The 21,286-nt window shown below is 53.8% G+C and overlaps 1 protein-coding gene across 3 annotated transcripts in view; it reads left to right on the top strand.

The window, feature by feature from the left end:
• The window catches only part of SLC6A13 (solute carrier family 6 member 13), a 42,302-nt gene extending 24,307 nt beyond the window's left edge, over positions 1–17,995 (top strand). For all 3 annotated transcript variants that reach the window (XM_013046491.2, XM_004773707.3, XM_013046492.1), the window contains 11 exons: positions 2,787–2,871; positions 3,503–3,635; positions 4,552–4,686; positions 10,245–10,348; positions 11,253–11,377; positions 13,898–14,010; positions 14,318–14,455; positions 15,174–15,276; positions 15,753–15,853; positions 17,065–17,235; positions 17,565–17,995. In XM_013046491.2, the coding sequence (XP_012901945.1) occupies positions 2,787–2,871; positions 3,503–3,635; positions 4,552–4,686; positions 10,245–10,348; positions 11,253–11,377; positions 13,898–14,010; positions 14,318–14,455; positions 15,174–15,276; positions 15,753–15,853; positions 17,065–17,235; positions 17,565–17,687 (1,331 nt within the window). In that variant the 3' untranslated portion in view covers positions 17,688–17,995. The remainder of the gene's footprint in view (positions 1–2,786; positions 2,872–3,502; positions 3,636–4,551; positions 4,687–10,244; positions 10,349–11,252; positions 11,378–13,897; positions 14,011–14,317; positions 14,456–15,173; positions 15,277–15,752; positions 15,854–17,064; positions 17,236–17,564) is intronic.
• The last annotated feature ends 3,291 nt before the right edge of the window (positions 17,996–21,286 follow it).

Genomic DNA, 21,286 nt, shown 5'->3' with positions numbered 1-21,286 from the left:
TCTCCAACATGGTAGCTGCCAGCAACATGTGGCTGTGGAGAGCTTGGCATGGGCCCAGTGTGTGTGAGGACCTGAGTTTTTAAGTTTTTGTTTAATTTTAAGTAGCTTAAATGTAAGTAGCCCCATGGGGCTGGAGGCCAACCCAAGGACAGCACAGGTGGGGAACTGTCCTGCCTGGACCCAACATTTCCACTTGCTCTCACGGCCCCAATATCCCTCAGTGCTCATCACGGGGGCCCAACCTGTGCCATGACTCCTTTTTTGGTTTGTTTTGTTTTGCTTAGGTGAGGTATTCAGTTCTGACCAGGAGTCTGAGCCCTTTGCTTGCCAAGGAGGCACACTTGGCAATGCTTAGCAAGGCCCCTCTGGCGCTCAGACACTTATCCCTTTCTAGGAGGTTCTGGTGCTATTCTCTGCCACCTTCATCCCACCAGCTGGCAAGCGAAGAGTCCAATCTTGGAGGCTCCTCCCCCTACAGACCTAGATTCCTTAGGTTCTTCTTTTTTAAAGATTTTTATTTTTTTAAAATTTATTTGATAGAGAAAGAGAAAGAGAGAGAGAGATCACAAGCAGGCAGAGAGGCAGGCAGAGAGAGAGGAGGAAGCAGGCTCCCTGCTGAGCAGAGAGCCCGATGCGGGGCTCTATCCCAGGACCCTGAGATCATGACCTGAGCTGAAGGCTGAGGCTTGACCCACTGAGCCACCCAGGCGCCCCTCCTTAGGTTCTTCTTAAACATGCCTGGTGGTGCCTACCCTGAGCTCTGACTCCACTGTGGCACTTACTTACTTTCTGGTGCTGGCTACATCATAAGCGCTCAATAAAAATATTTTGTTGGATGAGTCCAGTCTTAAAAATCGGTTCTATTCTAGTATTTTCTTTATTATTTTTTTTCTTTCTTTTTTCCCTCCTTCCTTCTTTCCTCCCCCATTTGTTCATTCTATTTATCCTGAAATCACCCTTGACAACCAGCTTGTCAGATGTTGATTTGATCCAGATCTCAGGGGAGTTCCTTTTGTAGAAATGTTGCAAATTTCTGGTGGCCTAGGGCTTTTGCTTCAGGGTATTGTGAGGCCTACAAACCTTGGGGTTGACTGGGGGATCTCTGAGACAATCTCAAGGCACATTCCATACCCGAGTCTTTTGCTTCTTGATATTTTTGACATTTATCCTAGTGAGTCTGGTTTTACTCAGAGCCTAGCATCATTTGTAGCAGAAGACATCCCATCCTGTCAAGATGAAACACCATTTTTCTGGGCAAACTGAAGCTTCAAGGAGAGAGAGGGTTCTGTGGAAAGAAGACTCCATGGGCATTCATTCAACAGACATTTATTGAGTTCCTACCCTGTACCAGGCTCTGTTCTAAGCAACTGGGGTTATGATAAGGCACACAAGGGTCCCTGCCCTCATGGAGGTTTTGTCCTAATGGCGAGACACAGACCGTAAACAAAATTAAATGCCTAATATGTATTATGTTAAAAGAAAGGTTAGGGAGAAACATATAATGGGAAGGAGGAATTGGGAGTTTTAGGGGTGGCAGTTGTCATTTTCAATAGGGTCATCAGGAAAGACCTTACTGAGATGACACAGGAGTTGTGCTCTGAAGGAGGGGTGGTGGGGAGTCAGCTGCAGTGCAGAGGCCCTGAGGTGGCCTTGTGCCACACTCTGCTGTCCTGGGAACAGCACGGTGTGGCTGGAGCAGGTATCGCCGGAGCAGGTCAGTGGGGAACCCCCCCCCCCAGGGGACAAGGTCAGACATGATGGTGGTAGATTGAAAAGGGCCTCAGAGGCCATTATAGGGGTCATATCTTCTTTCTCTGCGTGGGGTGGGAAGCTCATTGGAGAGTTTCATGTCACAGATGTGATGTGGAGTTACTTAAATTTTAACAAAATCATTCTGGCTGCTGTGTGGAGATTGCACGAGGGAGGCAAGGGTAGGAAGCAGAGGGCAGTGGAGGAGCCACAAAATGGTGGGGACCCACAGGTGGCCGTAATGAGAATGGTCTGATGGCAGGTGTTGTGGAGGTAAGGCATACAACTTGCTGAGCTGGATTCCAGCCTTCAGTCAGTCATTCATGACCTGCAACAGGCCATTTCTAAGAAATGTGTACAGTGGGGAAAACTATCTGGTTTAAAGTTTTCTACGATTATTATGCTAACACGACGTAAAAAAGAATGCAAGCCCCCGCCCCTCATCGTGAAACTCCAAGGTCATTTACAAATAATTAAGAGCCACTACTTACCGGGCGCTTTATACTCAGGTTTTCATTTAGTCCCCCATCAGTCTCACAACCGGGTATCACTATGTGCATTCTAGGGTCGAGCAAAGTGACGTCAGAGAGCCACACAGCAAATGACCAGAGGGTAGGCATTCGAGCCAGAACTTTCTGACCTTGTATCTGAACTCTTGGCCACTCTGCTACATGTCTTCCCTAGAAAAGGTTATTATCCTTCAGAGATTGTGCCTTCATACAAGGCAGTGACCTAGAAATATTTGCAAACTTTGAAGAAGGCAGAAGCAGAGCTCCCTTTGTGATCCCATCTTATGATGCTTTAGTAAGAGTATGTCCCCAGACATTTAGAAACCCGCCCGTGAAGTCATGTGGGAGAAGGCGCAGTAAGCTTGTTGAAGTTACCTGTGTTCGAGGATGTTGTGTATGGACAACTTCAGCCGAGTTCCTTCCAGATCCCTTCCTTCCCATTGCCCTATAATTTCACACCCCTCTCTCTGGCCATGCCAAATAGTGAATGACCTTTCTCTTGCTTCCTTCCCTGGGACCCACGGGTAGAATACTGTGTAGAGTTCCAGAGGACCAATGGCTCCCTGAATGTGACCTCTGAGAATGCCACCTCTCCTGTCATCGAGTTCTGGGAGTAAGTGAGGCCCTCTCCCCATCCCAGTGTGGGCTGTGTGTTGGAAAAGAGGGCATAGGGATGAGCTCATGTGGTGGCCCTCTCACCTAAGTGGCTTCCCCTGCCCCCCTGCCCCCCCGCTGGGCTTGTATTCGTGATTAATGCAGAATGGGTTTCAGAGATGAGAATTTTGCAACTTTCCTTAGGCCACACCTGCCTTCCCTCCCCCCCATCCCCACCCCCATGTTAGATGGCGCACATGTGTGTGTGGACACTCCTAATTCCCTCTGCCCTGCAGCTGTGTGCAGGCTGCCTCCTAGCCCCCCTCCCTCACATCCATGTTCACCTGGTGATTCCTAACATCAACACATCCTGAAACCCTGGTTGGGAATATATGTGTTTGCCCCTCCCTCTCTAGGTTAAATTGGTGCTCAGCCTCCCAGACCACACTTACCTGGGAACAGTTTCTAGTTGTCTCCCTTGCTATCTATCCCCATCTCTGGGCAAAGGAGAGCCTTGTGAATCTGAGCGAAAAGAGCTGACGAGCCTTTGGACGAGAGCCTGCAGGCATGACTCTGCTGCCTGAGACATGTGGGCCACAAAACTGAGGCTGGGGGCAAAGGCGGAGCCCAGCCCAACCTTCTCTCCCCAGGAGGCGGGTCCTGAAGATCTCTGATGGCATCCATGACCTGGGGGCCCTGCGCTGGGAGCTGGCCCTGTGCCTCCTGCTCGCCTGGGTCATCTGCTACTTCTGCATCTGGAAGGGGGTCAAGTCCACGGGCAAGGTCCGTGCTGGAGAGCTCCTGGCCCCTCTCTCTTCCCAGGACTCCTTGCCCTCCCTGGCGGCCCAGTCACCCAGGAGCTCCCAGAGCTGTAACTTGGTCGGGGATGGGAGGGAATGAGCCCCTCAAGATTGAATGTGGCTCCCTTGGTTCTGGGCCTCTCCTTGCTTCACTCCTGTGCACTCTGGTATGTGGGGAAATGGAATGGAAAGGCGGGAGAGAGAGAGGCAGGAAGGACACTTCCAAGGAACATGATCTAATAATTTGCCGTATGTGTGGGCACGTTGCAAATTGAACACCCATCGTGGCTCCCTGATTTATTCAACTGTTCTTTGGAAAAAGAATCCCACTGAGACCATTCATCTCAAAATGATCCACAACCACCCTGAGAACTTGGGGGTGGGCACTCTCTGCCATAGAGTGTATGAGACATTAGAGGGCATTCTGAGTTCTTCTGGACTCTTGCCCTGGAGGCCTCTGACAAGGCTTCCTTCCTGATCTGGCTGCCCAGCTGCGCTAAGCATGTAAGCCCTGTGAGGACAGGGATCACGTGTTAGAGAGTTTTTGGTACCTGACAGCCCTTGCCAAAAATCTAAGCACCTTTGCTCGGAGCATGCTCGAGTTCATTCGGTCACTTAACAGATATTTACCGGGTACGTGTCAGGGGGAGGTGGGTGCGTTAAGCTGGAGGGAGAGAGGGCTAGGGGAGGCTGTGGCTTCAGGCCAAGGGCAGATGGAGCTGGAACAGCTGCAGGGGGGAGAAGGAGGGGGCAGAGACAAACTGTCTTGACCTCCTCTGTGTGCTCAAAGTGAGGAGCTCTCGCCTCCTGCCTCTGTAGCCGGTCTCGGTCTTGGTCGGTCTCAGCGTCCCTCCTCCCAAACTCACGGGTTCCTTGTCTTTCATCTGCCCTCTGGTTAGGTGGTGTACTTCACAGCCACATTCCCTTACCTCATGCTGGTGGTCCTGTTAATTCGAGGGGTGACGCTGCCTGGGGCAGCCCGAGGAATTCAGTTTTACCTGTACCCCAACCTCACACGTCTGTGGGATCCCCAGGTAAGAAGCCACAGACAGGGGCCAGCCATCCCATGGCTCTAGAGGCTTTTTCCCTGCTCCTGGCCCAAACCCTGTGGCAGCGTATATGGTGGCGTTGGGGGGGGGGGTCTCTGGCCACGTGTTAGCAGCTGTCTGTGGTCCCCTGCTTGGTTCGCAGCCGCCAGGGAGCCCAGGCCTTGTCCTCAGGGGCTCCAGCCTGTTCCCACTCTCCCACTTTTCCTATTGGTGTTCTCAGCTTGATTTCTTACCCCTCCACCAGCCCCTCTGGTTTCCCACGTGGCCCATTCCAAGGTCCCTCAGTTCCCCAGCCCCTCCCACGGCTAGCTGGGTTGGTGTTGAGTTTCCCATCAGTTGTCCAGAGGCCCCGGCCTCCTCCCTTCTCTCCGGCCCGTCCCTCCTGTCCTGTGGGCTTCAGCCAGCTTCTTTGAGGCCTGGCCCTCCCCGGGGGTGCTGCTGCTTGTTTCCTGGAGAGGTTTGGAAAGCAGAACCTGAAAGAAAAGCCACCACCGCTGGCAGGTTTCTTATCTTCTCCTGTTTGGCAGCCATTTTGAAAAGCTGGCAAAGCCAGGAGGTATGGAGGGCCAGAGGGGAGCGTGGGTAAGCTCCACCCCAGGGCTCCTAAAATGCATTGCCCAGCTACGTGCCCCGCCTATGTGCTGTGGCTCCCTGGCATGGAGGTCACCCTCTCTTTGGGTGCTGGAGGGACTCTCTGTGTCTGGAAAGGGGCCCTGAGGAGACACAAGGTGGGAGGCTCCCAGCACAGAAGAGACCAGAACAGCCAATGGCTTCGCACACGTTGCAAATGCTGAGGTCCCTGCTGGACAGGGCCTGGAGTGGGGGTGGGGGCAGGATCCAGATGCTGCATTTTTCTCACAGTTCCCAGCCACCCTGGCGGAGCTGAGTCCTGCCATCCCGAGTTCTGCCCGCGACCAGAAGTTGCCAGAGCACTCATCTTCCAAAGCTTCTCACGGAGCCTGGCAGCCTGGCGTGCCAGGTCCTGCTCAGCGATCTGGGGGACTGTGGGCTTATCCTTCCCTCCCCTGTTTATTGGCCACAGCGGAGGTGCGGCTTGCCTTTGCCTCATCTCCACGCGAGGCACATGGGCCGTAGCCCGGCTAGGGAGCAAAGCGTAGAACTGTGGTCGTTGAAGCTAAAAGGCCCCCAGAGATCAACCAGGGCAAACTCCTCATTAAACAGGTGAGAAAACAAGGCCCAAGGTCACACAGCAAGTAAGGGGCTGGCCAAACAAAGTGTAATTTTATTCTGTGATTCGGAAGCTCTTTGACATCTCTGGAGCCCAAGTGTTGTGGGTCGTGGCAAGCAGGAGGGTGTGGGGACCAGCTTTGAAGGTCAGGGCTATAGAGGCTGGCTTGGGTCTCGTGAGCAGGAGGGCTCCAGTGTTGTTCTGGAAGAGCAGAGGGATGATCCAGGGGCTAAGCTGCCGTCTGCCTTCATCTGGGGGGTTGGGCTGGAAAGAGAAGCCTGTGTTCAGGCAGGGGACGGGCAGGGAGGCTGAAAGAGAAACAGGAAGGAAGGCTCTGGTATTTCTTGAACAGATTTTTGGCTTCAGTGATCAATGCCTCATTTGTTCTGATCAGCTGTTTGTAGTCAACAGTGACTGAGCCCTAACTATGTCCTATCGTCATTACGTGCAGTGTCACAGCTAACCCTCAAGGCTGATCAGTGAGGTGACCCCATTTTATAAGAGAGGGAGGCCTAGAGAGCTTAATGCATTTTTCATCCTCACATTTGCAGCTGGAATCTGGGTCCGAATGATGACAAATCCCATATGCTTTATGATCTCTTGAGGGCAAAGTCCCCATCTGCTCATCTTTGTTTTTCTCAAAGTTCATTCATTCAGCAAAAAGTTTACTCAACATCTATTTATTACGTGACAGGTTTGTTCCAGCAAACGCAAAGGAGGTGGACCAGATGGCCTTTAACTCTGAGCGTTAACAAGGCCTGATTCTGTGTCTGGGTCACTGCGGGGAGTAGAACCTCTTTTCACTGCCATCCAGGATACCACCCTTCCAACTCCAGCCAGCTGTAGGCTGCGCAGAGAACATGTGCCTTCCACGTCCCCTGAGGCCATGAGGAGGGAGATGTTTCCAGAGCCGGACTTGGTCTGTGCTTCCCAGCAGCCTTCTTGGCCCCTGGGTCCCCATCTCTGGCTGCAGCCAGGCCTCTATTATGAACAGAGCAGCAGCCCGCAGGTGTGATGGTCCTGCCAGAGCCCTAATTGAATGTAGTTGGCACTTCCCAGGAAGTGTGAGAATTCCATCTGGCATTTGCCTGGCCCTTGAGAAAGGTGCGAAATTCCTGCCAGCCAACACAAAGACCAAAGACATCTCTGTCTGCCAAGCACTCAGTCTGGGAGCGGGGAGGTGGGCAGAGACAATGCTGGGTTCATCTGGCTCCCTCCTCTTCCTGCCAGGCTTGCTACAAGTCCAGCAGGTCACTGCCCCTCCCGGTGTTCCCTGGGGCTCATCCCTTTCACACGCCGGAGGGGCTCCTGGAGACCAGGACTCTCCTGGGCAGTCCTTTCTTTCCCTTGCCTGGCCCTTTGTTCTGTTGCCTTTGTTCGGTAGATGGATAGGGACTTAGGGTGTCCAAAGAGCCCTCTTGGAACCTTTGAAATCTCAACGTTAAGCTCTTCTAATGAAGGGCTTGTTTAGGGAGGTAGTTAGAACATTGATTAGAGTGGGTCTTTTTATTTTGACTTCTATGTGACCTCATGATCACTGGAAGGCCAGTTGCCTTTTGGAAGTAACCACAGTAATCACAAAGAGCAGCAGGAGCTGACACATTTATTAAGTGCTAACTGTTTGCCAGGCACTTTTACTGAAGGCGTGAAGTTGGGGAGGCCCCACGCAGCCCCACGAATGCCTGTCGGCTTCATCTTACAGATGAAGAAACTCAAGCGTAGAAACCTTAAGAAATTTGCCCCAAATCCACAAGAACTAGCACGCGGGGGAGCTTGGGTTTTATGAAGTGGTCTTACAAGAGTCTGCTGTCCTGATGACCATGATATACATTTTCCAAAGAGTATGAATGTGAAAGTTTTCAGGGCTGCTTTTCACTATTCCAGAAGGTGGGACAGGGAACTAATACTTATTTATGTGCTGAGGATTTTGCATATATTATTTTATTTCTTATTGTACCCATTTTCCTGAGGAGAAGAGTGAGGTTCGGAGAGGTTAAGGGACTTGCCCAAGATCACACAGCTAGGAATTAATAGAGTTAAGAGTTGAACCCAATTCAGTGCGACTCTGAAGCCCAGGCTTTTTCCATTACACACTAGTGCCTTCCTAAAAATAGTGAACATAATCATCCTTGGGATTGAGCTCAAAGTCAAAAACCTCCTACCTGGATCTTAGAGGTCTCTGTCCTCTGCTCCCCGCAAAGACCTCACTCTCCTTTTGCCCACACTCAACCAGGTGTTTCTCACACTTGTTTTATTCTTGATCAGTCTCCTGTCATAGCCAAAGACACACTGGGGCTTTGTTTTAGAAACCAGAACTGCTGGCGTGGTCAGGGAGCAGGTCGCCTGTGGTGGGGAACAGAACAGCCAGCTCTACTTGTTCCTGCGGCCCTTCCTCTGACCCCTTTTTTCTCCCCATCCCAGCAGGCTTGTCAAGCCACAGCTGGGCCAAGAGCGGGGGGCTTGCCAAGCTGCTGGGGAGCGGGTTTTAGTCAGAGGCTCTAGGTCTGACCCTCACCCTCTGAACTCTCAGCCCTCCTGCTGCATTTTCCTCTGTTCTCATTAACCTCTGCCCCCAACCCAGTCGTAGTCTGTCCCCCTCAGGGCAGGGTGAACTGCCAAGTCACAGTCTTTCTTATTTTTTCTTCCCAAGGCCAAGTTCGTGAAACTTCATCACCATGGGGGTTGCGGCCCCTGCTTATGTGTGGGGAGCCACAGAATGTCTCTGAGGGCAGCGGAGAGTTTCCCCGGTAACTCACGGGCACTGCCAGGCCCGGGAAGAAAACTTCCAAGACCCGAGGCTGGGCAGGCTCCTGGGCTATCTCCTGGATGGCCCACTGGGGAGCAGTCACCTGGGCTGGCGGTTGTGGGTCCCCAGGTAGAGAGGGATGTCTCCCAGGCTTCCCTCTCTGGGCCTAGGTCAGACCTTTGCCCAAGTTCAGAGCCTCCAGCCACAGGGTCCCACCAGTAACCCAGTGAGAAGGAATGAAACAGAACAGAGGGACCCGCAGTCACTGACTTCCTGAGGTGACTCTCTTCACAGCCTCTGTGGGGATGGGGTTCACAGTGAGCAGAAGGGATAGGAGCCTAGAGATGATCTCCCCTTTTCTTCACCGTCTTTCCCCACTCTGCTCTGCGTCCCACAAAAGTGGAATACAACGAGAGGAGTGGGTGCCCTGGGCGGGTTCCGGGCGCTGGTTCTCAGGGCCTGTAGGGCCGGGATTCCCGCCTCCGGCTGACACTAGGATCATTCAGGAAGCTCTGAAAATAATGCAGATTTCTGCAGTTTTCTTAAGTCCTAGAGACCTGACATCACAACTAGGGCTTGCTATTGGGTCCCCGGGACCCACCCCAGTGCTGGGAGAAATGGGCAGTTTAGCAGGGGCGCGCGTGACAAGACCCTGAGGGAGGCCGGGGGCGGTGGTGATGGTCAGGGAAGCAGGGAGAGGCGGGCCAGCAGCTGAGGCTTTGGTGGATGTGGGTACTGGGAGCTTGACATGAAAGGAAGGAAAGCAGGGTTCTGTTTGGGGGCTGTTAGCAGAGGGCGAGGCAAAGGCAAGAAATGAAAGGTTAGGCCCAGTGTTTTCTGCGCCCGTAGCTTAGTGTTCCCTTGTGGTGCTGCATCCTCTGAAGACAGGAGGCACCTGGGAAGGGTCTGCGGCCCAGGGACCCTACCTCCTGCAGATCAGCAGGGTTGCCTAGTCCTGCTCGCCTTGATGTGCTTTCTCCTCGGGATGTTATTGTAGCTGTTAAATCTAAATCATAACATGTCCGGGCCGGCTCGGCCAGCTGAGACAATAATGGTCCTCACCGGCCCCGAGTTTAGCTTCAGAGCTCATCCCCCCAAGGAGTACACAGCACGTGCGTTCCTGTTCAGCCTCTTGCTTTTGTGAGCTGAGGATGACTCTCTCTGCTTTCCAGATAGAGGACTTTGAGGGGCGCGGGGCAAAGATATGTTCTCGCCATGGCGCTGATATGAAGGACACCCTAGGTCCAGAGATCCTGTCCTCTGGGTTCCTTCCAACCCCGTTGCGAGGAGGACCCAGGAAGGGAGAAAGTAGGGGAAGAACCAGGACCTTATTTCTGTTGCAGAAAGTTGGTGCCAGTCCTGGCTTAGTCCTAGAACTCTTTCCCAGACTCCTCTTCCCTGGGTCCTCCAGGCTTCTCCCAGAGCCTGCTGCCCACGCCATTCTGGTAGTGCCCAAGAAATGCCCTCCAGGGGCCTGTTGGGATAGTCGGTTTGCAGGCTGAGCCACTGCTAGCCAGCGCTCGGCTCAGCCACAGGCCTGTGTGTGCCATGGAGCCCTGACAGCCTGGCTTTACTGGGGTGCAACGTTCTTGCCTTTTCCCTGCATAGGTGTGGATGGACGCGGGCACCCAGATCTTCTTCTCCTTCGCCATCTGTCTGGGGTGCCTCACCGCCCTGGGCAGCTACAACAAGTACAACAACAATTGCTACAGGTGATTGGAGGGGTGGGGCCCGGGTCCCCGTCCCGCCTTTCCCCTGCCCCGCCAGTGTGCTAGGTCTGGGTGCTTTGAAGGGTGCAGCAGCTCATGGATTTGTCTCCCCCCTACCCATCTTCACCCCCACTTTCCCGTGCCCCAGGGCCACCAGTTGCTGAAGGGGAGCCAAGGATTTTGCATGGGCAGTGGGATTTCCTCCAAAGGCTGGGGTGGTTGTGGTTGGCTGGGAAGCCACCACGGGGTCCAGCCCTCTGGCTAATGGAGAGGTTTGTGGGCTTGAACCTGGGAAGTCATTCATTGTGCCATGCAGTGGAGCCTCATTTTCCCCAGCCAACGCTGAACCCTCACCTACTTTTACCTCATTGCTCCCCATCTCATGCCTCCCCCCGTCCCAGGGTTGCCTCCAGCCTCCTGGCTTCATATCAGAGCATCTCAGCCAAGTTCAAGCTAAATAAAAAATAAAAAATCAAGTCCCGTCTTTCAAAATCAGATTTGGGGGGATGAGAATCACATGTTGCTTGGGATTGCCCACGTCCATAGCCTCCACATTAGCATGCCAGACTGAATTGTTGTTGAGCGGAAGCGTCCTGAGAGGGGTAGTGGCAATAGGGCAGGGGTGGAGCGGGGAAGCTCTGCAGCAGTTCCTAATTTTTAGATGAGTATATTACTTCCTTAGAACCTTATTCTTCTGGGACCACTGTGACTGAGTCCAAGTCTTAGCTAATAGATTGAGGAGTGTGTGGGGGGGGGCAGAACCCAGGCCTGGAATGCTCATCGGGATCCTGCTGGCAGCCCCACTCTGGCCTGCGCAGAGGGCTGAGGCTGTCTGTCCACCTGAGGGGCTTCCTGCTGGCATCCTCGTGATGACCCGGCCCATCTCTGTCTCCCGCCTGCCCCGCAGGGACTGCATCGCCCTCTGCTTCCTCAATAGTGGCACCAGTTTCGTGGCCGGGTTTGCCATCTTCTCCGTCCTGGGCTTCATGTCCCAGGAACAGGGGGTGCCCATCTCTGAGGTGGCCGAGTCTGGTGAGTGCTGGGGGCTGCGTGCCAGGGCTGGGTTCTGGGAGCTTTGTTTGAACCTTCGCCAACTGGGGTCTGGACATGTTTCTAATGTCACCTACCCTGGGATGCTCACCCTTCGGTGGGCGCGTCCCTGGGAAGACCTGGGGGAGCACATCCACACTCACCCCAGCTTCAAAGGGCAGAGGGGTGTATGGGGAGCATTGCCCACACCTGGCCTCCACTTCCTTACCCTGGAGGCAGCCAACATGGTCAGGCTCGTGTTTCTCCTTGCAGAAACATTTTAGGCATCTTTGAGAAGAGAAAGGCCCACATACACATACGCACGTACGTGAACATTCATGCAAGCTGAGCACGTAGTACTATTTCTATCTCTTAACCCCCCTTCTAGAAAACCAACTGATATAAAACTATAGATGCTGTTCTGCCCTTTGTCTTGTTTTGCCCCCTCCAAAATGTATCTGGAAGATAAGTTTATGTTGGCATGGAGTTTCCTCCTCTTCGCCATGCCGTATTTAACAAAATATGGTTGTTGTTGCTTTTATATTTTTTATTATTTTTTAAAAAGAGTTATTTATTTATTTTAGAGAGAGAGAGAGCAGGAACAGGGGGAGGGACGGAGAGCAGAGGGAGACAGAGGGAGAATCTCAAGCAGGCTCCCTTCTGAGCCCAGAGCCTGATGCAGGACTCGATCCCAGGACCCTGAGATCATGACCTGAGCTGAAGGCAGACACTCAACTGACTGAGCCACTCAGGTGCCCCTGTTGTTGCTTTATTTTATTCTTTAAAAGATTTATTTGCGAGAGAGACAGAGAAAGAGAGAGAGAGTGTGTGAGTGCTCACACAAATGGGGAGAGAGGGCACAGGGAAAGACTGTCAGCAGACTCCCCACTGAGTGCGGAGTCCCATGGGGTGGGGGGTGCTCAGTCTTGGGACCCTGAGATCAGGACCTGAACTGACACCAAGAGTCTGCGGCTCAAGCCACTGAGCCACCCAGGCGGTCCCTATTATTGCTTTTAATCAAGAACCAGTCCCCTACCTGAGTGAGCTGTCAATGTCTCCTGCCCTTCCCTACTCTTGAGGACCACCCTCTTGCCCTCTGCCTCAAGACAGTGTTCCATCATGGCCTACCCAAGCGTGCCCTGTTACACAGAGGGCCAAGCACTGGGAACTGACATCACTGATTCTTAGGAAACCTGATATTTTTTCACTTTTTTTAAATAGAATTTTTAAAAATTTATTTGTCAGAGAGAGAGAGCACAAGCAGGCAGAGCAGCAGGCAGCGGCATAGGGGAAAAACAGGCTCCCTGCAGGGCAGGGACACCCCCCGCCATGCGGGACTCTATCCCAGGACCCTGGGATCATGACCCAAGCCAAAGGCAGACGCTTAACCTTAACTGACTGAGCCACCAAGGCATCCCCGAATTGTTTCACTTTTATAAAACATTTGCTCAATGCCAGGCACTGCAGGAAGCAGTTTGCCTGCACCAGCGATGGAAAGCTTTGAGGCGGGACTGGGATTATCCCCATCCCTCCAGTGTGGTGAGTGGGGGCTCGAGGAGGTAAACGACCATCCAAGATCCTAGTCATACTGTTTCTCCGAGGAAGCTTCTGTTGGATGAAGCCAGGCATGGGCAGGTGTATCAGCTCCCGTCGTCTGAGCCAGCTAATCTGAGAGACTGTTACATCAGTGGTACTCTGAAATGAATGCCCGGTCACTCCTAGCCTTTTCTGAATGACAGAAAAGGCTCTGGGTGCAGAGGTGGCAGACTGGTGGCCCCGGGCTCAACCTAGTCCTTGGAGGTATTTTCTTTGGGAGTGTCTTCTAGAAAGAACTCTCCAATTGCCGTGGTGGAGTCATGACAGCGGCAGGTCTCATCAACTCCCGCCTGCGCTCATTTGACTCTGGGTCAGCGGCACAAATGCATGTGGCTGGGGCGCCTGGGTGGCTCAGCGGGTTGGGCTGCTGCCTTCGGCTCGGGTCATGATCTCAGGGTCCTGGGATCTGGTCCTCTGCTCGGCAGGGAGCCTGCTTCCCTCTCTCTCTCTCTCTCTGCCTACTTGTGATCTCTCTCTCTCTCAAATAAATAAAATAAAAATCTTTAAAACAAACAAACAAACAAATGTATGTGGCCTGCCTGGCCTCTAAGCTCTTTTTAAGGGTGAAACCTCTGGTTTGGGGCAGTAGATCCCAAGAGTGAGCCCTGAGGATCTGGGGTAGAGCTCACAGAAATGCAGGTGATCTTCCCCCTTTGTGTCTCCCAAAGCCCCTTATAGCCACAGCTTCTAGGAGGTTCTGCTCTGTTCCTGCCAACAAGAACACAGTGGGGGGTGCCTTGGAGATATGGGCACCAGGTGGAGGTTGGGATGGCTTCTCTCAGGCTAGGTGGGGGCGATGATGGAAACTTGGGGTGAGGTTTCCTCTGGCTCCTGTGATTCCATCACCTGCACCGGGCAGCCTTGGGATCTCATGTGGTCTGGAGGCAGCCCAGGCACTGGGCCGTGTTCTTCTGCTCCTTGCTGTAGGCCCTGGCCTGGCTTTCATCGCCTACCCCCGGGCCGTGGTGATGCTGCCCTTCTCTCCTCTCTGGGCCTGCTGCTTCTTCTTCATGGTCGTCCTCCTGGGACTGGACAGCCAGGTATCAAGAAGCGGTCGTGCGAGAGATAAGTGGATGTGTGCAGGCCGGGGGTGGGAAGGCGTGGACAGGAGGTTGAGCCCGATGTCCCGAGGGACCTTAGGAAAATTGGGGACCGGGTGAAGGTCTCAGGTGGAGGCCCGTCTAGGGACCAAGAGGGTAGGTCCAGACCTGAGCACACCAGGATGGTGCCGGGTACGCAAGCGCCGGGGCAGGCCTGAGCCTGGGAGCAAGAAGCCAGAGGTGGCTGACGGCAGCAGCATATTTTGGGCGCTCTCTTTCCCTCCAATTCTTTTGCCCTCTCATCCAGTTTGTGTGCGTAGAAAGCCTGGTGACGGCGCTGGTGGACATGTACCCCCGTGTATTCCGCAAGAAGAACCGGAGGGAGCTCCTCATTCTGGGCGTGTCTGTCACCTCCTTCTTTGTCGGGCTCGTCATGCTCACAGAGGTGAGGGTCCGGGAGCTGTGGAGGTGGGGACTGGGGGAGGAGGAGAAGCCAAGCTCCCAGGCTTCAGGGCCCTGGGACTCTGTCCCTTCCCAGCCACAGCCAGCACCCAGTAGGTGAGGCCTTCCTCTGCCCTGGGAACACCAGCCACCCACCTCTGGGGGCAGCTGAGGGGTGGTTTGGCTCCACGGTAAGCTAAGAGGTATGAGAAGGATGGTCAGGAAGTTCTGGGTTAGGAAAAATGGCCTCTCCAGCAAGCTCCCATGACTTCTCAGGCAGCTGAACCACGTTCCCGGGAAAGACTTCAAAGGCAGAAAGGGAGCCCTGGGGATGGGTGCTATTCTGTGTTTTGTCTCAAGGGAGAAGGAAGGAGATGGAGTTTGTCGTCTTCACAGTACTGATGATGGCCTCTGTCCTGATCCTCCGCCAAAAAGTACACACGTCGTCTCGGACTTCTGGGTCAATCCTTAAATGTTCTCAGGGATGAGCTAACAATAGCCGTCTGTTTTATCTATCTTCCCTCTGAAAATAATAAAAAAAAAATTATTGTCTCCTATTGGCCCGAGTGCCTCCCAGCTCACAAACTATATTCTGTTTTAATATCTGTCTCCCATGATCACCAGGTCTGCTCTGTGCCTGTGGGTGTGAGGCTGGAGGCCAGGGTGGGTAAATCTGTCTGTTTCCTCCGGATACAGTTCTGGTCTGTTCTCTCTCCCGGCAGGGCGGTATGTACGTATTTCAACTCTTTGACTACTACGCTGCCAGTGGCATGTGCCTCCTGTTTGTGGCCATCTTTGAGTCCCTGTGTGTGGCCTGGGTCTATGGTGAGTGACCCTCCCCCCGGGGCCTAACCCCAGGGCTCACCGCCACCTCATGGCCCTTGGACTAAGAGTCATCTGCTGTTCTCACACACTTCTTCCTGGAACGCCCCCTCTGCTTGACCTCAAAAATCTCAAGAATCCTAAATCGCTACCATTGGAAGGGCCCTCTGGAGGTTGCTTCGGCACCCTCCTGGTCATGGCCGCATCCAGACTGCCCCGAGTGGGCCCATCCTAGCCTGTCCTAGCCAAACCTCTTCAGCTCTTGACCTTGATGATCAGAAAGTCATTGTCTTTGCTATGCTAAGGCCTGGCCCCTGCCATGTATGCCTATGAATCCCTGGGGAAGAGAGTCTCCCAGCAGTCATTGGAAAGACAACCATGTTATCTTCTATTTCTTGGTCCTTGCCCATCTGGCCCGTGCCTTGGATGCTGAAGAATGTCCTTTCTCCCCCTTTCCTTCCTTCTCTTCTTCCTGGTAGGAGCCGGGCGCTTCTATGACAACATTGAAGATATGATTGGATACAGACCATGGCCTCTCATCAAATATTGCTGGCTCTTCCTCACCCCAGCTGTGTGCACGGTAGGAGAACCTCAGGGGTAAAGTGACATGAAGGCAAAGAGAAATGGTGGTGGTAGGAGGGTAGATAGGCTGTTAGCTCTAGAAGGGACTTCTCCACAGGGACTGAAAACCATTTTACATTTTCACTCCTCCTCCTGTTGGATTCTAGAAAATGGTTAGCAGGGGGACGCCTGGGTGGCTCAGTTGGTTAAGCAGCTGCCTTTGGCTCAGGTCATGATCCCAGCATCCAGGGATCGAGTCCCACATCGGGCTCCTTGCTCGGCAGGGAGCCTGCTTCTCCCTCTGCCTCTGCCTGCCATTCTGTCTGCCTGTGCTCGCACGCGCTCTCTCTCTCTGATAAATAAATAAAAAAATCTTTAAAAGAAAAAAAAAGAAAATGGTTAGCAGGGTAGATGCTTCCTTTCCAATTCACAGAAGGTCAAACCGAGGTCCAGAGCTACCAGAAGGTTTGACCAACACCACGATGTGAGTCGAATGTCACAGGCAGGACAGCAACCCAAGGGCATTGGGCTACTTGTGGTGGTACTAGTAACCACAGCAATTATAAGAACACTATTACAGAGCTCACACTTTGTGCCAGGAATAAGGTGCTTTGCACGTTTTAACCCACTTGATCTGCACAAGGACTGCATGAAGAATTACTCTCATACTCATTTTATGGATGAAGCTAAAGCCAAAGAGGGTCAGCCATTTGCCCTATCGAGGAAATAGCAGTGAGCTGGGATCAAGTCCAGCAGCTTGGCTGCAGATTCTGAGCAGTAAGCCCTGGGGTGCTGTCTCCTGGGGCTTTATCTTGTATGTCTGCTGCTCCCCAAGTGCCCACTTACAGGGTGTAAATGCGGCCCAGGGGGAAGGAGGTATGACCCCCTGCCCTTGAGGACCTCGCAGCCTCACCTGATGGTGCTGGAGCCTTAAGCACCTGAAAACATTAACAGTCTCATGACCATTTCCTAGCTGAGGGCCAGCTCCGGTAGAGGTGCACAGGGGGCACGGGGCCCTGCAGGGAGAGGGGAGGCGCCCTGGATGTTCTGTTGAGAATGTGTGGATTTTTAGTAGACTGTGGTTGAGGGTTGTGGTTTGATTGATTCAGATGAGCCTGGAGGCCAGTCCAGGCTTGCAGAGTGAAGGATCTCTGCCAGCTCTTCCAGGGGGTGTGGAGGGCACAAGGTTCCTGCTCTCCCAGCCCCTTTCTCTTCTCCTCTCCTCCTCAGGCCACCTTCCTCTTCTCTCTGATCAAGTACACTCCGCTGACCTACAACAAAAAGTACACGTACCCGTGGTGGGGTGATGCCCTGGGCTGGTTCCTGGCTCTGTCCTCCATGGTCTGCATTCCCGCCTGGAGCTTCTATAAACTCGGGACCCTCAAGGGCTCCTTCAGAGAGGTAGGGAGTTTGTGGGGAGGGACAGGAACACAAGACGATGACATAGGGCCCCATGAGGATAGACCGATATCCACCAGGGTAGGAGTTGGGACACGGGGGTAACACCACGCCTGGAGAGGCTGCTTGGGAGGGACAAAGTGAGTTCTTACAACTCTCAGAAAGAGACTAATGCCTCCAAGACACAGGCTGGGATGTGGGGGTTGGCACCCGGCCACCTGGAGGGCATGTGTGTGTGTGTGGGGCAGGCAGACACTGATGAGCTGATGAAGGCGGCGGGCAGCCATGCCCCTGACACCAGCTCACGAGAGCCACCTCCACTTGCCTTGCAGAGAATTCGCCAGCTCATGTGCCCAGCTGAGGACCTGCCTGGATGGAAGCGAGCAGAACCCTCAGCCCCTGCCACACCCAGGACGTCGCTTCTCATACTCACAGAGCTAGAGTCTCACTGCTAGGGCCGTGGGGCCTGGGATCATGCCCATGGGCCTGGCTTGGGGCCAGTTGCAGAAGCCACTCTGCTGGGCATCTCTGCCTCCACCTGTGGTAGATGAGACACAAGGGGGTGGTTTGGAATCTGCTTGGGGCTGGGCTCCTTCTTCCAGAACTTTCCTGCTCCAGGGCTGGCCAAACAGGTGTGAGATGCTGGTATCAAGAGCGCCCCCTTTGAGACAGGCCTTGGGAGGCCAGGTGAGGGCTGGTGGGTGGAGCGGGAGCCCTGTCCCTCTTACCTTTCATTCCATTAAATCCATGTTCTTCCCACCAACTGCCGGCTGTTCCGCCTAGTTCCTGCTTTGGCTGCCTTGAGCACCATCTCACTGTAAAGTTGTGGCTTTAGAGTACCCCCCTCTGCCCCCTCTCGGCCCTGTCTCTGCTTCTCTCCCTGAGTTCTTGTGGCCCAGGAGCAGAGAGAAAGGACAGTGGGACCTAGCTGAGACCCTCCATTTCAGACACTCACACCAGAGGGGTCTGTCACACTCCATCCATGCTCTCACCTCCCCGGAGCCCTTTCCCTCCTCCTCCGGTTCACGGACTAAGCAGGGCAATGGAGGGGGACATGAGGGAGAGCTGAGCCCTAGCTGGAGGAAGGAAGAGGAAAGCGTGATGCTTGGGCTTCTTTCCCCCCACATTCCCCTTGCCCCCTCCCTCCCTGATCCTGCCTGCCAAAACGGTGTGTGCACGCGCACGCCCGCCCAGGTCCTGAGACCCGAGCACGCACGCGAGGGACAGCAGTGACTGCAGACCTGAGGCGGCAGGTGCCACCAGCCCTGGCAGAACGGGTCCTACCCCAGCTCAGCCAGCAGAGGGACCCTACTTCCTCAGGACCACCTCGCTCTTCTGCTCAGGGCGGATGCCAGAAGCGGCACCGCTGGACGTGGCCACAAGGGGGCGGCACTGCCACGACCAAGGCTTGAGGTTTAGGCCAGAGCTCTTAGGGTCAGGCTGCAGAGAGGATCCAGGTGGCAGGTCCTTCCTGGGGGGGTGGGGGAGGGGGGTGGCAGTGGCCGTGGTCTGGGCCCCAGATGATCACACAGGTGTGTCTGCAGCCTTTAGGTGTGGAGCTGGGGCACACTTATCTCTTGGTGTATAGGTATGTGTGTGTGTGTGTATGTGCCTGAACACGGTGCTTTCTTTCTCCCTGAACGTGTGGAGGCTTCGGTGTCTGCCTGACCCACCTCTGCTCAGATGGTTCTTCTGCTGGTGTCTGGGGGAGCGTCTGCGAATCTCAGAGCTGCGAACTAACGACAGTATTCCTGGGTGATTTCCCTAGTTTGTTTTACAGGTCAGTTAGTGGGAAAGTCTGCTGAAACTGTTGCCAGTCTTCAGGTTTTGGTATTTTTTGTTGCTGTTTGGAGAAATTATCAAAGTCAGTGGTCACGACCCTCCCGCTTGTTGGTGTCGGCTACTCCTTCCTGCACCGTGCCTGGCTGGGCATCTCCCGAGTGCGCCAGGCTCAGTCACGGTCATAAGGTGGGAGGAGAAAATGTGCGAGGGAAACCTGGCGTCTCCATCCATCTGACGATGTTTCCAGAACACTGCTGTGTTCTGGCGCAGAGTTGTCACTGCTGTGACACTGTGCTATCTTCATGATGGTACAAAATAGATACCATTTCTGCAATGACAAATTGTGGCCGATGCTATGGAGGAAAAGCAAAATGCCATGAGAAGGAGGGATGGGGTCTGGGAAGCAGGCTGCTGGTTTAGGGGTGGGCAGGGGTGGGGAAGGCCATTCTGAGGGTGTGCTGGCTCTCCAGCCAGCCATCTGACCACAATTGCAAGCAGCTGTGAGGCCAGGGAGGAGGATGCCTGCTTGCAGTCCGGTGATGGCTATTCGAATCCTAGATGGGAGATTCATTAATACAGGCTGAAAAGAATCCATTGGCCCGAGGCTCAGGAGATGCAGGGTCCAGTCCTGACCTGCCTCTAACTTGTCTTTGTGGCAGTCCCATGCAACTGAAGTCTTCACGTGTTTCTGACGGAGGGAATACCGTGCCCCCAGCTAAATGCGGTCCTGTTGTAGGGCTCAAATGTGGTCATGGGTGTGAGAGCCCTTTCAGTCATTCAGTGCCAAGCGGTGTGAGGTCATTAAACCAGTTGGAGGGGATGAATGAGGGCGATCTGCTCTAATAACCCCGGGGGAGGGGCAGGGACAGGCAAAGGTGTGAGAGAAGAGCCACTTGTCAGCGTCAGGGTCGGAACCGGAGCAGGAATACCTGCACTTGGCTTTAACGGAGATGGTGGGGGAGGGGCTGCTATCTGTCCCATTTGCTTTCTCTGCCTGGAAGGACAGAAACTGGATCCTGCGGTTTTTCGAGGAGGAAGACACAAAAGAAAGGGGACCTCTCTGACCTAGCAGCCTCACCTGTTAGAGAAGAAAGGCAGGCACAGGAGAGTGTGGGTAGCTCCGTCAGTTAAGCGTCCCACTCTTGGTCTCGGATCAGGTCATGATCTCGGGATAGTGGGTTTGAGCCCTGAGTCGTGGTCATGTGGCTTAGCGCTCGGCATGGAGTCTGCTTGAGGCTTTCTCTCCCTCTGTCTCTACCCCCACCTCCTTGCACGTGCACGCTGTTTCTCTGATATAAATAAATCCTAAAACAACAACGATGACAATAAAAAAAATCAAAAGGCAGGTGCAGGGGTGCCTGGGCAAGTGATTATAGAATGGAGAGAAGCGACACAGTATCCCGGAGCTGAAGGCAGAGGCTTGCAGACAGGGAGGAACCGACAAGGCGCTGAGCCCACCGGGCCGCCTTGGAGCCTTGGGTCACACACTGCAGACCTCGCACACGCCTCCTTCCTCACCCTCAGATAAATGTGCACCAACTCAGACGCTTCACAGTCAGCCCAATGTACTCCTTTATAGGAGCTTGCCATCTTGGCTTGGGTCCGAGCCCTCCTACCTATTTGCTATGTGACTTTGGGTCAGTTCACCTTTCTGAACCTTCATTTTCTCCTCTATAAAATGGAAATAATAAGACCTAGATCAGTGTGTTGTTGGAGGCCAGTGGAGAGTGTAGGGAGAGCTGCCCTGAGAAAATCCACCTTTCCCCCCCATGCTCTAGCCCCACAACATTGGGTCATCCATGAAACACAAAAGCCCAGGAAGAGTTCAGAGGCATCTTGGCAGTCTGCTGACCTCCTCAGCCCCTGGCATCAAGTGGCATTGGGCCCAGAAGAAAGGCTACCCATTTCCTGAACGAGGCATTTGGGGGGTGGTGGGCAAGGGAGAAGTAGGCGCAGAGTAACTCTGCGTCCTGGGGTCCCAGGGTCCTACCCAACACAAGCAGTATTGTCCAAGAAATGCAGGAGCTGAGTCCCCCAAGCCCTAATCTATCCCCTGAATCTGGGAGGGCAGCGCCTTTCCAAGAAAATGGAAAACTGGGTCAATTTTTTCCCTTCAAGTTGCATCCCTCCTTCCTTCCTTCCATCCATCCAAGAAACATCCAGTGCCCGCTCTGAACCAGCACTCCATTAAATGCTGAAGGCAGAAACAAAGAATTGGGAAACACGTCCTTATCCTTTAGACATTCCTGGTCTGGGAAGCAAAGACGCTGCA

Source organism: Mustela putorius, unplaced genomic scaffold (assembly GCF_011764305.1).
Source record: "Mustela putorius furo isolate JIRA1106 unplaced genomic scaffold, ASM1176430v1.1 tig00003988_pilon_pilon_pilon, whole genome shotgun sequence".
NCBI classification, from domain to species: Eukaryota; Metazoa; Chordata; class Mammalia; order Carnivora; family Mustelidae; genus Mustela; species Mustela putorius.
Note: the sequence above shows the minus strand (reverse complement) of the source record. Positions and strands in the feature narration are given on the sequence as shown.